This window comes from Lathamus discolor, chromosome 2 (genome assembly GCF_037157495.1).
Source record: "Lathamus discolor isolate bLatDis1 chromosome 2, bLatDis1.hap1, whole genome shotgun sequence".
Classification (NCBI taxonomy): domain Eukaryota; kingdom Metazoa; phylum Chordata; class Aves; order Psittaciformes; family Psittacidae; genus Lathamus; species Lathamus discolor.
In genome coordinates this window covers 62,142,183-62,157,839 of record NC_088885.1, presented here as the reverse complement: position 1 = coordinate 62,157,839, position 15,657 = coordinate 62,142,183, and the positions used below count along the sequence as shown (strand labels likewise).

Here is a 15,657-nt window from a genome sequence, read left to right as displayed (position 1 = left end):
TAATAGCACATTGATTTTTCTTTTCTTTTTTTCCCCCCATTATGAAGACAGAGTACTAACAGTATAGAAGACAAACTTGGATAATTTCAAAAAGTTCATGACCATAAAACAAAATAGAAACTTAGGTTCATTGCTCTGGAGTTTTTATGAGGGAACAACTTCTTTTAAGTACTTCTGTGTGAGAAATATATCCACAGCGAGTCTGATAGATGACAGAAGGTACTTTTTACAGCGCACCTGTATAACCATGTCAGGAGGAGTTAAAGCTCTGCTGTGCTCTATTCATATCTGCCAGCTCACAGGAAGTAATTTTCTGTTGTTCTCCATGGATTTTGGTGTGTTACGTGTAGTCAGTTCATGAAAAGTGAGTGCATGTCCTTGCATGGGCATGAAGGAAGGAATGTGTCTCATCCTTAAGTAATGTTAATTATTTTACTCCTCTCCCCTCTTATGTTGAGTCAATTTTTTACTTCATATTTACTGTTCGAGAATTATCTATTTTGAAGTAATGGCTGTGTTCACTTCAATCTGGCTTAATTTTATGTTGCCACTGGAGGCAATGGTATTATGTTTTGCAAGTCCTTTTGACTCACCTTCCTTGTGCTAGCCCTGACATCCATGCAGACAGCCAGACTAGGGAGCTAATATGTGAGAACTTAATCTGACCCTGTCCAAAATAAATGTGCCAGCAAAAGGAACATAACAAAAAAAATGAACTGTGGGATTGGGGTGGGGAAGGAATCTCTTTCTGTGATGTAACTAATGTGTATTCTTCTGTTTCCCTGCTTCTGTTGGTGTGGGTTGTTGTGTTGAACATTTTTCAGTTTTTCATTTCTTTTTGGAATAAGGGCAGGGGAAAGAGTATTTAGAACTATATACTTAAGGCTTGGATTTCTTTGTACAGAAGCATGATTTCTAAGCTTTTAGCTTGTTACCAACTGTTAAGTTAGTGGTTTGGTAGATTTATAATAATCCAAAAATTTGTATTCTGAACATTCATGACAGTTTTGGAGTAATTATGACTTCTGATTAGTTTTGATCAGCTCATAGCTCATCGCTTTGTGAAGTTGGGAAGTGCATCGCTTTACATGTCACTGCATGGAAGCACCTGTCCACTTTTTTGTATGGTATATTAACCTACAGTATAACCCCACTATTAAATCATAGGTGTTTTTTCTATAGCTGTTTTGTTCTGAAGTCTTACTTTAGTCTTACATGAAGTTAAAATTATAAAGTTATGCAAAGATTTAGCAGTGACCATTTCTTTGAATTTTGCAGCTTTTCTGTATCTCTTGTGTATATTAATTCTGTGGGAATAGCTAGTTAAAACACAATGCTTCTGTCAAAATTAAAATTCCATTTCATGCTGGAATTCAACACAATGTAAAACCTACTACTTCAGTATGATTGCAGGTTTAGTAAGTGGTAGATGGGAAATTATCTCTTTCAGTGTTTGGGAGGTGCTATATGGAGTCCCACTGAGGACAACGGGTATTCTGTATGGAACTTCTCAGGGCAAAATGTAAAGCCTGTTACATTTATTGAAACTAAATTCATTGCATGTATGGTATTCATATCTATGGCCTCTCATTATATGCTGATGATTGTGGAAGACTGATCCATTTATTTCCATGAGTGTTGCAGCATTTGACTAAACTGTGGGATCTTTGTGGTCAGCTCTCTGTTAGCGTGCATCATCCTATATGCCTGCTAGGGACTCCTCTAAAAACTCCAGCATTATTTGCTCTTTGAAGTGCAGAAGAGAGTTTCTATAAAGAAAGCATTTTCCTTGTACACCTGCATATTGTTTTCAATTTACCTAGTCAGGCAGTAAAAAACTCCACCTGTTTCTTACTCAGAATACTTGAGCAGAATTTCCTTGTTTTGCAAGCAAGTTGAAAAGTTTGAACTATGCAGAATAGTTTTTGGATTATGAAAAGGCATCAGGGTTAACATGTGTTCCTGACTGAAAATAGTCTGTGCATCTCATGGCATGTTGTGTGAAATTAAGATTCCTGCTTGGTGCCAGGCCTACTGTTTGGGTTGAAGATGGCAGCTTTACACTTTTGTCACAAATGGCTAATTAGCATCATCTGTATGAAAGAATTCCAGGGAAGTTGTCCTGTCAAATTCAGAAATTCTTGAAAAGCCTATTATAGGAATTTAAAAATTTAAGATGGGTTTTCAGCTCACATATGGCCAGTTTATGTCCTATTTCTAGCCTTCTAGAAACAGATTCTGAAACTTAAGAATAAATTCCGTATGGAAACTTAACCACTGGACGTGGTCATGTTTTAACATTGTATGTTGTCCTGGGTTCAGCAGCAGCAGTCATTTTTCTCCTCCTTAGTAGCTGGTGCAGTGCCGTGGTTTTGACTTTCAGCCTGGGAACAGCGCTGATAACACCCATGTTTTTAGTTGCTGCTCAGTAATGTTTACTCTGACCAAGGACTTTCTGAGTCTCATGCTCTGCCAGGGAGCAGGGGAAGCCAGGAGGAAGCAGAGACAGGACACCTGACCCAACCTAGCCAAAGAGGTATTCCATACCACAGTGTGTCATGCCCAGGGTATAGAACTGGGGGCAATTACCTGGATGGGGTAGATACCTGCTCAGGTCGGGCTGGGTATCAGTCAGCGAGTGGTGAGCGGTTGTATTCTCTTCCCTTGTTATTTCCCTTATCATTATTATTGGTGCTAGCAGTAGTGGTTTTGTGTTACACCTTAGTTACTGGACTGTTCTTATCTCAACCCGTGGGAGTTACATTCTTTCGATTCTCCTCCTCATCCCTCTGGAAGCAGGGGGAGAAAGAAGGGCTGGGGTGGGTGAGCAAGTGGCAGCGTGGTTCTGAGTTACTGGCTGGGCTTAAACCACGACAGATATGTAGATAGCAATCTCTCCATTGACTGCCATGCCCTGAACGGCCGCAGTTAGTATTTTTATGATATTATTAGTATCGTACTCTGGAAAGACTAGTATTGTTAGATAATTTCTACTTAGACTTACATGTCTATACACTGCTTAACTAGGCTTTCAGAAAGCAGAACTAATCAGTCTGAATAACCCAGGAAAAATCATAAACCAGGAATCTAAGCATTATGAAGAAAAATTATTCATGTGTAATTCATTAATTTAGGCTGTGGATGAACCATATAAAAAAATTCTTCTCAGAAAATAAGTTATGAATGTTAGATGACTGATAATTGCTATAAATGATGATAACTCTTTGAGCTAGGTCAGAGTACTTTTCCTATATTTAATGTTTCGGTGATCAAGGCTTTGTGTGTTACTACTACTACCAGTAGTTTTGAATATTGGTAGAGCTGCTGATTCTGTTTTACCTTCATAGGTACATTTTCAGTTCTCTAGAGCTGAACACCCCTTGGTCTTTCAATATTAAGTACTTCTGTTGCTATGTAGCAGTAACTTAGAATTCACTTCTGCTCTTTGTAGTACCCCCCAACTACTGAAGATTCCTACATGATATATTACTCCATCAGAGCGGGCTTGCAGTTGCTGTCATCTCAAACCTAATGTATTTTAACTGTTCAGAGTATGGCAGATAATTCTTGCACTATTTATTCCTTCGGTAAGAATAAAAAAATATTTCTCTTTCTTCCTAATGAAAGACTAATCTTAGAACATTGATGAGTCTTGACAGAATTTTTACTTCTTCTCTGAGTCTTTGTTAAAAACTTGTGGTTTTCTTCTTCCAGCTAATTTTATATCCTCTCTCTTTTCCCCTCTATTTTTTGACAGAATGGTTATCTGTGCCTTTTAAACAATGATTTTGCTTCAGTTAAGGGAAAAGAGCTATAGTTTCTTTGCTGTATAGGGATCTTTTGAAATACATTCAAAAGCGTGCCTGTTTAGTTTGAGATCTTTTTTCTTTAGGAACAGAGGTTTCTAAGCAGCACGTCTTCTGCTTGGTAATTGTTTCAAAACAGATTAATAATGGACATAAGTTTTGATTATTGATGCTATGTAGAATTGATTGTGTACTTTGGTAAATCAGTGGTCTTCTTTTCCTGCAAAATGTTTAGCACAATCTGTAATTCTGTCAAATACACTTGATTATCCTACCTCCTAAAGTTTCTTTAGTTGTAAATGGCACATTTCACAGCTGCTAGTGACTGACAAATCTGTACACTCTCCAAATTGATTATGAGAGATTTAGTCTGTTTACAATCTATGGACCATTACTGCTTGGGAGGAAAGAGGGGACTAAAAAATGGAACGTTTCAAATAATCATGGAAGCAATTTCCCATTGGAAGTATTTGCCCCACTCAATATGTGTTTTCTAAGTATGTGGTAAGACAACAGAAGTGTACTTTTTTTTTTTTCCTAGAAGTGTAAATAGTCTTCCCTGAAGTTGATATAATGTCAGTTGGGTTGCAAAATGGTGGTGACCATAATTTATTGTATGGATTATAGATGATTTAAACTGTCATAAAGAACTGGGTATTAATTTTTGGTGGTTAGTGTTCATAACTTACATTAGCTGTTTGGTATAGCAAACTGTTCTTCAGGATAAGAATATATTCCTTTTTAATATAATTATCTGAGGATAAGAATATATTCCTTTTAAAACACAATTGAGTTCTTTGAATATAATTTAATATCAACTTCAGTCGATACTTCACTTCTTGGAAAGTTACTTTTTTGTGTGCATACAGACAAAATATGTGAAATGAATACTACTACACAGTGATTGATACAGGGATGCAGACATCCTGTGCAAGTTCTTCAGTTGGTTTGGCACTGTTCTTAACTATGACTATTTGTGATGCTGATTTACCTATTATTTGTTCATATTTTTAACAGGAAGACAGTGATCCAGCAGTTCATGAAAGCCTAAGCATAGAAAATACATTATGGGCAAGCACTGTTGTTGCCTCAGGTAAGAGTTACAGTAGCAAAGCTGATCATGTATCTAAAATCTTTATTTTCACAGTGTGAAATATTAATGGCTTTTGAAAATCTATTTTTTTCTCCCAGCCTGTTCATCTCTCTCTTCCCTGTTGTCTGCCTTCCCATCGGTTTCATCGTGCTATCCACAATATTTTCATACCTGTTTAATCCTCCTTAACAGTTTTGTTTGGAGGAAGAGGGAAAAAAAGGGTCTCCACCCAACTTGTGAAGTTAGTCTCTGCTGTAAAGGCTTCTTACATCAGTGAAGGGCCTGCTTGCAGGTTGTGGGGAAGAGCTCAATGTTGAGGAGGTGGCAGAAGATTCTGTGACTGAACACTCCTTTCCAGAGTGTAAAAACATAGTCACGTTCTTTGATGCTCAGCGTTGTTTGGTTTGATTGCACTGAGAAACTAGTCTTTCTGTCAAATGAGTGATGCCTAAAATTGCTCTTAGACCTTTAACTTAAGTAGCCACAGTTTGTAACTGTGTGTAAAAAGATGCTGCTCATGAATTATAAATTTCAGTGCAGTGTAAATTTGAGTTCGTTTTTCCCCAAAGTTGCATGTAAGAGGGAAAGCTACACTCAAAGAGTATATATTTGCAAAATCAGAAATTCTATATTGGTAATTCTGAATTTTAATTAAAGCCAGTTCATGTTTTCATTTCCAGGATAGATAATTTGATTTTTGTTTAGAAGTTTAGCTAATTTGTGAAGCTTCTTGATATGCCAGCTGAAGTTGGCACCCAAATGAATGGAAACAGTGCTTTTTAAAATTTATGCTTTAGCATATGATTGGATTTTTTTTACTTCTGAAGGGTCTTGTGAAGGTTTGTTTATGAAGGATATAGGTTCATTGCTAATGATGATAGTAGGGAACCTTAGAAGAAAAGAGATCTCTTGTTGGAGCATGGTTTTGAATAGTGGAACAGGTCTCTTAAGGGAGACTCCCTGGATGACACAAAGTGAAATTACAGAATAGCTCTTCAAGACTGCATGCAGCCCCTTCTGAAGGGAAAAATCACTTGTGGTCAAGTAATTAAAAATAGTGTTATGTTGTGCATACGGAAGTTGGTTGACTTAAAGTAGCAGAGAGAAAGTTTCCTTCACTAACTGATTTTGTGACATTAATCATATCTTCTAATCAAAATGTTGGCATATCATTAATTTCATTTCTGTCATCTCATGTATTAATTTCAGTTTAATACTGTCGTGATGTGCTCCTCTCATGTAGGTACTGCAGTTATTAAGCATGTAAGATTTCTGTTTGGATATTTGCTTGTTCTATATGGCATCTTACATCCAGATCCTCAGAATTAATCTTTGCCTCTGTGGAGGTAAGTTTAGCATTTGATAGGACTGGGACTTTAACAAAGAGTAGGAAATTGCGGCCTTCAGTCTGTTGCTTATCAGATAAGGAATTTATAAAGTCTTACAGGTGCACTGTGCATATAGTCATGAAGAAGACCATAAGGGAAAATAATAAGCAGTTTGTTAAGATGTTCTAGGTTTGGTTGATAACTGTTGTATCATTCAGTTGTTTTCATCTCACTTCCAAGTTGAATGTACATAGCTAAGTTAGGATACTTCATGGTAGCTAATTAAATTACTTTTTTTTTTTTTTTCTTTTTTTAGGGTTGGGTTTGGTGGTTGGTTCTTGGTTTTGGGGTTTTTTTTTTCCTTAGGCTTCAGAACTGAATTTCTAAGGTTTGTGACAACTAAAAATCTTGTCAATAAAAACACTTGTCACTGTCTGACTGCTTGATAAACATCTATAACTGCCTTGCTTAAAGCTTGCTATGACAGGATATCAGAGACGGACTCTGCTTACACAATTTTGCAGGCACTTCTGCATCCTCTCCAGTATCATGGCCTGTCATAGTCCTTGGGTATAATTTGAAAAGTTTAGTGGAAGATTATGCTTGCACACAACCTCTGCAGACAAGTGCCACTCAGATTCCATGAAAACAGAAGAATAAACAGCCAGTAGCATGTCAAAGTCTGTGCAATTTTTCTGCTCCGTAGATAGCTAGCCCACCTCATCCACACTTTTAACTATTTCAGACTCCTTAGTGTCTCTGCTCACAGTTCTTTTACATGCAGGAATCTTTCACTCAGAAGTATAAGATGCCCATGCACAAGCCTCCTGTTCTATTACTTTGCCACTTTGATTCAAGAAAGTGGGTTTGTAGCCCATGCCCAGATGGTAGGAGGTAGAAATCTACCCTGCAATGTTGCCTGTGCAGCTCTTCGTTCACTAGAAAACTCTTCAGTATGGCAGTCATTACAGCATCCTAGATTGGTAGACTTCTTCTTTTGGTGCTCCTGTAAGCAGCCTGGACATCATGTTACTAAGGCGAGCAAGTATGTGCCCTGTTGCTGTTGGTACTATGTTACACCCTTGCCAATCCCTGGGGGTTATTACAAAGCATTCTGCGTCAACCTGCACTACTATTTTGACCTATTACTGACTGATGCTCTCAGTGTCAGGGGTGGAACAGGGAACTACATCACTGCCTGGGATTGTAGCTGTGAGTTTCGGATACAAAGTCTTATTTAATTTGTAAAAACGTATTGTGTAGGACATACAGGGCAACTGTTTGGTGGGGGAGTTTTCCTTCTCATTTTCCTCCTTCCAGTGATTAAGTATATGCTGAATTTCCTGATCTTCCCTTTGACATGTTGCATAAAACACACCGCATCAGCTAGGTGAGCCTACTATCTCCAAGATATAAGACAAATATATATAGCAACATGTTGTTGCTATTTGTCAAGGTGATACAGAGGGCCAAGGTCAGGCTAAGAAGAGTGTTTGGGGAATTATGTGGGAAATACCTCAGAAAACTTGAGCTCTGGTTGCTGATGTCTTGACAGTTCTAGAGGAAAGAGACCACAAATCAATCATCTTTGCAGATCAGTAACAGTAAATGCATAAAGGTTTCAAGGAATCTTACCAACTGCATGTTGAGTGCAAATTACAAAAGCTTAGGAAAATATCAGGATACTACAGTAATGGATTTTATAGGAAAAAAGGAAAAAAAAAAGTCTATTGCTAGAGAGTACAAGCAGCAAGAAAAAATATTTGCTATAATTTTAAGAGGTTTTTTTTTTTGGTTTTTTTTTATTTAATTTTGGACACCACAAAATTGGCATAACAAAGTCATGTAGTGTCAAACAACTCAAGCTATTCCACAGCTTTTTTTTATATCAACAAATAATGTTCAGAAGAGCGAGATTTCTCAAACTTGCACATGTGGAAGGTGCTTACTTTCCTTTGCTTCAGTATGTCTCCTTACCCTTTGAATAACAGGAAGCTAAATGGAAAAAGAAAATACCATTTTGCCACAAGTAATATATACCCAGATGTTCTAGTCTCAGAATTGATAGCTTAGATACCTAAATGGAGATTCTGACTGCTACCAAATCTGAGGTGCTTTCTGCCCCTTGCTTTGAAGCCCTGATGTAGATCTGTTGGCTGTGTATGATGTTTATCTGAACCGCAAAAAAAAAACTACAAAGAACAATTTGCCAGGATCGCAGTGGAAGCCTCTGGAAGGGGTGGAAATCAAAAGCCCCTCTCTCAAGTTCAAAGCATGCAGCCATCCTTTTGTTATTCTTTCAGAAGTGAGATAGGAAAAAATATTCTGACTTTTTCACTTACAGGCAACAACCCAGTGAGTTTCAGAAAGGTAGCAGCAAGGTATGGAGTCTGTGTGCCATTCTTAATATCTATATTATGGCTGTGGAATTAATAATACTGCCTGAAAGAAAAGGAAGGCTTGGTTAGTGAAAACTTTAAAACTGTTATCACTGAAGAGACAACTTTAAATATTACCAAATAATTTAAACCACTAAGTATTCTGAAAATCTTTTTGGTTATCTTTAATTAAATTATTCTCAGATCATTTGTGTCCTTTACATTACTGACTGTGGTGTTTGTTTGTTGAAAGCTTTTGGTAGATTTCCTTTTGGAAAGAGAGAGGAAAGTCAGCTATTAAAATTTAAAAAGCCTCAAAAGGTCCACTGCAGTATGAACTTTAACTTTTTGCTCTCCATTTACTGTAATGATTGGTGTGGTTCAAACTCCAAACAAGACAATGCAGTTTTCTGAGAGACCTGCTGAGATACCTGTTAAGGGGAGATTTGTATTAATGGAATTTTTTGATCAGGTGTCACTCTTTCAAAGTCACTTTAGATAAAATGAGAACAATTTGTATAACTGCACAGCTGTCAAAAGCACTATTTTGTGCCAAGTTGTACACACAAATTTAATTAATTTTGAGCACTCTCTTGTTTGTATATGGTTCATATAGTGCCTGGGATCACACACCAGATTCGGAGCATGCGTGACTATTTGTGTGTGCCCATTCTGCACAAGTCCTCTTTTGCATCTTGTCCAGGCCCACAAGTTTATTGTAGTAGCATCTCCTGTAACTTCTCTCTCCTTTGGCACTCTGCCCTTCCCAATCGGAGGTTGCTTAATAAGAGTCAGTTTGCACGGAGGCCTGTACATACGAATACTTGAGTCATTGCTTGTAATAAGCCCAGGCTCATAGTACAGCTATGCTTCCAGGAACTCCAAACTGGATTCAGTTCTTTCTACTGTGGGCCAGGGCACAGTTTAGTGCAAGTATGCATCTTCACAGCTGGTAATAAGCTTAGATTTGCTGAGGATAATGAAGTAGAATAGTAGGTAAAAAATCCCATCCAGAACACCAGAATTGTCCCCGGGGCAGCACTGTGGGACTACACTAAAATTAGTCTTCGAATTCCCTCCACTGGTGTAATTCAAGTCTAAGGAACCCTAGGTTTAATAGTGAATGCTGTGCTAGTAACTAACATTCTCAAACCTTTAGAAGCAAAGTTCAACAGCGCAGTGAAAGCAGCAGCTCATTCAGATTTAGCCAAAATTGTGATAAAATCCATTCTGATGACTGAATTTTTATCCGACTTTCACCCTTGAAACCAACTTTTCAAGAAGGGAAATGGAGACAAGTAAGGACAGCTTTTCTCTTGAGCTGCAGCAGCCCAGCCATGTGAAATTTAGTGGAAAGCTGCCAGCTGGAACAGAGAAGTCCTCCCCGGTTTTTACTGAGCTAAGGACCTACAAAGGCAGAGATTGTCAGTGTGTGCAGGAGGGGATTCTCTACAGGATGTCATCCCGTGTATTCTGTTGGACAAAGGTCAGATCAGAGGATCACTTCAAAATAAAAAGTGTCCCAAAGGAATAGGGGCATTGGTTAGAGACCAATAGGAAGAGTTCAGAATTATGGATCAATGACTATTACAAAAATCAAGAGGAATTTTGGGATGTGTTGGGGGCATATTACCTCCGTTTTAATGTGCAGATTTGCAGCTTTGAGGAAAATGTTATGTCAAGGGAAGTCTTGCGAAAAGGCTGTAGTACAGAGGGGAAAACGATAGGAGAAACTGATTTTTTTTTTTTTATCATCCAGAAGATGTAATGTATAGTCCCTGATATTTTGCGTGGACTCAAAGTTTTCGCTTTCATTCTCATTTTTCAGTAAACGAAACTTCCTTTCTTTAATGCCGACATCTTTAACTGTCATCTTTCTTTCTTTGTGTGTTCCTTCAATTTTTTTTATGACCTGTTACACTACAAGAGTCGTGATAGCAGATCTTGGCACGTGGTCCTGATTTCCAAAGACTAATTAAGTTAATTAATGCCAGATGTATGTGTAATATTTCTGCAGTTTTCAAAGTTTTCTGAGCAGGGTGTTTCTGACATGTTAATTATTTCTTTACAGCATAAAGCCAACAAAAAATATTATTGGTAGTACTGCCATAAAGCATTTCAGGTCACTTGAAAAAGTAATAGAAATAAGGGAGTTGTTTTGTGCTATGAAGTGTGATAGTGGCATATTAATAAAACCCTAAGTTTTTGTTTAATATAAAACTTTAGTGATGCTGAAGCCAAATTTTACTATGCCATGCAGTAAAAATTGACTGACAGATAATTGGAACTGGGGAATCATTTTTATAAGTTAATAAACAGGAGAATATTTTTGTATGGGATTCTATCAAAGCAATTAATGAAGTAGATTTTTACATCGTAATAGATGACAATATCAGACCATTTGTGTGTGATGTATTCATTGTACTCATTTTTGTATTCCTTGTGAAATACAGTTATGCTGTGCATTAACTTCTGAAAACAGTTGGAGAATATTTTAAGTTAAAATACAAGTTTTTAAGCAGTTACAATGAAAATATTGCTTCTATTAAAAAGGGAAGCATGTTGTCGTTTCTGTGAGTGTTAATTAAAGAAGCTACAACAACCCTTCATAGTCACTTCTGAAAAACGCCATTCACGATACTATGGACATTGCATAAGTGTTTGGGCTTTTTCATAAGTTGATTTGTTTAAGGGACAGTAACTTACCGCGAGCATTAATTCAGTCAGATTTTCTCTTAATTGCTTGATGTCCCTGGAGACATTCAAGGCCAGGCTAGATGTAGTCCTGAGCAACCTCATCTAGCTGAAGATGTTCCCCCTTGTTGCAGGGGGGCTGGACTAGAGGAGCTTTAAGGTCCTTTCCCCCACAAACTATTCTGTTATTCTGTGATACTTGACACCTCTGCCTTACTTCTTGTTTGTTTGTTTTTCAGGAACTGTAATTGGTGTTGTCATTTACACAGGCAAGGAAACTAGAAGTGTATTGAACACGTCCAATCCAAAAAATAAGGTAACTTAGCCTTTCTGTGTGATTTCCTACTTCTGTTTTTGTAAAACTTAAAAACAGATTTACCTAAACCCAAAACTCTACAAGTTTGGAATGAGAAATCCAATCTTGGAAGTGTTTGAGGTTGGAGGGGGCTTTGAGCAACCTGCTCTAGTGCAAGCTGTCCCTGCCTGTGGCAGGGGGTTGGAACTAGATTACCTTTAAGGTACCTTTCAACCCAAACCGTTCTGTGATTATAAGTCAGTTCTACTTCAGTTTCATTTCAGAAGTAAAATTACTCTTCTTTTAGCTAGGAGCATTACAAGTACCAATGGAAACGTTGGTCTTTGAAGTATAAATGCACATCTTCAGACTTGTATACTTCTATCTCACAGCTAAATGTTAATTTTCACTTCACTTAGATTATTTTACTGTAAAGTATTTGGCTAAAACTACCTAGTAGTTTTAAGGAATGTTTATAACAGACTACTGAAATGTATTCAGGCTCCCCGAGGAAGTAGAGCATGGTAACTGAGGTTCCAGTCAGTACCCAAAACACTCTTCCAGGGGTTTTTGTAAGCACTGAAAATGCTGTCAGGAGATTTGACTGTGGAAAAGACATCAGAAGTTTGAGTGCTTCCCTCTGTGTGAGGTTCTTTCAGTTCAAAACAAAGCAAATAGCTCTTCATTTCATTGGTAATGTTTCTAATGTGAGCTGGGGAGGGCCCTCAATTATGGAAAAATGAAACTTCAGTTGTAGGCTCTGTCTTACAACCTAAACCTGTGTTTAGTACCAAGATCCTTAATTATATTAAGAAAGGAAAAAATTCTTGCAAGAGGTTTAGAAAAAATCAATTGTGACAGGTTGCCATTTTCACACCATTCATAGCAAGTTGCTCTGAGTAGGAACATCAAGAATGAAATGATAATACAAATTGCTTGAAGCAGTTATAGCAGTCCCCTGAGTGTATTGATTTGTGTTTCTAATAAAGAGATGCTTTTAAATGTCGCATTGACAGAGACAGGTGATATGTACCATTACGTGGATTAAGATGGCCTTTTATTATTTTAATCTTTGTAAATACATTTTAAAATAGAGTAAAATGGAAACAGAATGTTTATAGCACGTAATTATTTTGTCTTCCATCTGATAGAAAGAAGAGCCCTTTAGTAATTTCTCTAAGAATTCTGAACAACTTCTTCCTAATAAATTATTCTCGTGTTTAAAATGAAAATATTTAATATAGTAAATTGATTGGGGAGGATGCATAAATGTAACACTCTTTACCCAGATTCAACTGGTTTTGGAGGTACATCAGACTTTTACTAAAAGTTCAATTTATTATTTTTTTCACAAACATTTCACACAAGAAACTATGATAAATGGTAAAAGGATTTGTGTTTTAATTTTCCCTGATGTTTTCACAATTACTAGTAATAGTAAACAGTTGCTCCAGGTTTTCATCAGCAAAAGATTAAGTAGCAAATAAACCTACAAAAATAAGATTGAGTAGCATGTTGACAGGCTGCAGCATGGCTTTTACTATTATGCCTAAACATGTATCACCTTTGCATAATACTTTAATGTTACAGCTGCTAACAATTAGATGTGTTCTTTCACCTACAATGGGAATTAAATAATATTTTTGTTAAGCACTAAGAAGCAAAATACTACATGCACATGCATGTACATACACAAACTAACAGCCAAATCCAGATAATACTCTTTGGTCTATATTGCATTATCTGTATATGAACACTATCTAAAATAATTAGATTAGTAACATTTCTTTAGGGTATGTTTAAACTGGACATAGGAAATCATTTCTTTAACAAGAGGGTGGTCAGACACTGGAACAGGCTTCCTACAGATGTGGCTGATGCCCCAGGCCTGTCAGTGTTGAAGAGGCATTTGGACAATGCCCTTAATAACAGGCTTTAACTTTGGTCAGCGCTGAATTGGTAAGGCAGTTGGACTAGATAATCTTCGTAGGTCCCTTCCACCTGATATAGTCTAGTCTAATTAGAAGTCATACTTTCAAATATTATCTGCTACTGATAAAAACAGGTCATGCTTGTGTAAGTAAACTGTACTCGCTAGTTTCCAAAGGCCTTTCAAGGAGTCATGTTCAATACTCTAAAAACGTATGTTCATTTTTTTCTTTGAAGGTGCTTGTATGTGTTATTCTATGCTAGTTAACCCTGCAGCAGGTAGACAAGCAGTAGTCAGTTCACTCCTCCTCTGTATATTTGGGAGAAGGAATCCTCCTGTGTTTTCTCAAGCTTGAAATAATAATTACATGTTGGATGGGGTATGTAGCATTAGCAGGCAGAAGGATGGCTAAGGGAGTCTAAAATAGTCTTTGAGATTAGAAGATGTATTACAGTTGAGAGGTTACATATTCAACCACTAAAAGCAAAAATAAATCTGCCCCAAACTGTTGCTGAAACAAAATTAAATTTAGCAATTGTGATATTGCTGCAAACTCAAGAGGAAGAAAGTCTGCCCGCTCTTCTGCTTTAGAGAATTGTTCCAAATACTGTTTGGAACTGGATTTAAGCGGTAGACTGTCTCTCTCTGCGACTCTTTGAAAATAATAGAAATAATATTCTAGAGGTTTTCTTGCAGAATGTGCTGATACGTTCTTGTTAGGACTATAGTTCAGTAATGCTCATGTCTTCTGGCTTTAGGAGAAAGTAAATACTGAGATCTCTAATTCTCAGTTTACATTGCAAACTTCAGTGTCCAGAAATAAGAAATAAATACATGAGTTTGACTCTTTTAACATTCCTCTCTTCATTGAAATACAGGTAGATGCTTCAGTTGTATTTCTTGCTGGAACATAAAATTGCTGCTGTACTTTGTACTACAAACTCAGTTTTTCTAGTGGCAAACTCTCAGTTTTTCAGCTTAAGGATAGATGCTTTTTGACTAAACCAATATTAAAAATTAGAGATGCAGACCTGCTATATAAACGTTGAGCAGAAGACTAAAACTGAAACAAGTTTAAGCAAAGTTCCATATGAAAAAGTGGTGTTCAAGTCCAGGCTGGACAGAGCCTTGGGTGAGAGGGTTTAGTGCAAGGTGTCCCTGCCCATGGCAGGGGGGTTGGAACTAGATGATCTTAAGGTCCTTTCCAACCCTAACTATTCTATGATTCTATGTACCTGTTCAAGGATGTGGGTTTTCTTGTGTTAAACTTAGGAGTTAATGTGTTTGCTGAAGTATTTAGTCATTCAGAAAACAATTTTCTTAACTTAAAGTCAACGCTTAGTTGGTTTATTATAATTATAAAAATGGTTTCATTGCCTAAGGATGCAGACGCGGTCTGAAAAACACAAAGATGGAGAGAAGGGAATTTTCTTAATGGATCATTTCAATACGTTTTTAATTCAAAACAATATAAAGAAAAATTATTTCTGACAAGGTTTAATTTCAGTCTAAAATGATGTATGTTCTGTGCTTCAGATAAATGTAGAAATGGTAACATCAACGTTATTATAGTGTGATGACTGTGCATTTCACCTCATTGGCAGTCGCATCAGCTTACTCAGGAATGCAGTTCCATCCTTTAAAGAAAAAAAAAAATCAGATTGAATTGTGTTCTTCACAATGCTGTAATCAGTAATCAATCCAATTTGGATAGATATTCTTAAACCTTGGCTTTCTGGATGAAGTTGGACTTGTCAATGCTAAAGGTCATTTATAGGTGTTAATTAACCAAGAGGGAAATTAACCAACTAAGGTTATTTATTTATTTTGTCTGTCATTTTGTAGTGTTCTCATTTTTGCCCATTTAAAGTGGAGAATGCTTTTTTGTTACCTAAATTTAGAGTTGCTTTTGTGGTTTGGTCTTCATAGAAAGCAAGATTGTTAGCACAGCCCTCTGGTGAATGATTTGTCTCCATTGGTGGCAACAGATCGTGGGGGTGTAGTTGAACACAATATACTTTGAGTGAGACAGAAATAAATTTGAGGAAATGTGTTTTGTGTACTAAGACTGAAACATCAAAATTACTTGGACTGTGCAATATATATACGTATAATCACAATATACACAGTAAT

At 36.9% G+C, this 15,657-nt stretch overlaps 1 protein-coding gene across 7 annotated transcripts in view; it reads left to right on the top strand.

Annotated features, from left to right (window-relative positions):
* Window positions 1-15,657, top strand: part of ATP9B (ATPase phospholipid transporting 9B (putative)) — a 158,000-nt gene that overhangs the window by 76,823 nt on the left and 65,520 nt on the right. For all 7 annotated transcript variants that reach the window (XM_065667199.1, XM_065667195.1, XM_065667193.1 and 4 more), the window contains 2 exons: window positions 4,824-4,899; window positions 11,539-11,615. In XM_065667199.1, the coding sequence (XP_065523271.1) occupies window positions 4,824-4,899; window positions 11,539-11,615 (153 nt within the window). The remainder of the gene's footprint in view (window positions 1-4,823; window positions 4,900-11,538; window positions 11,616-15,657) is intronic.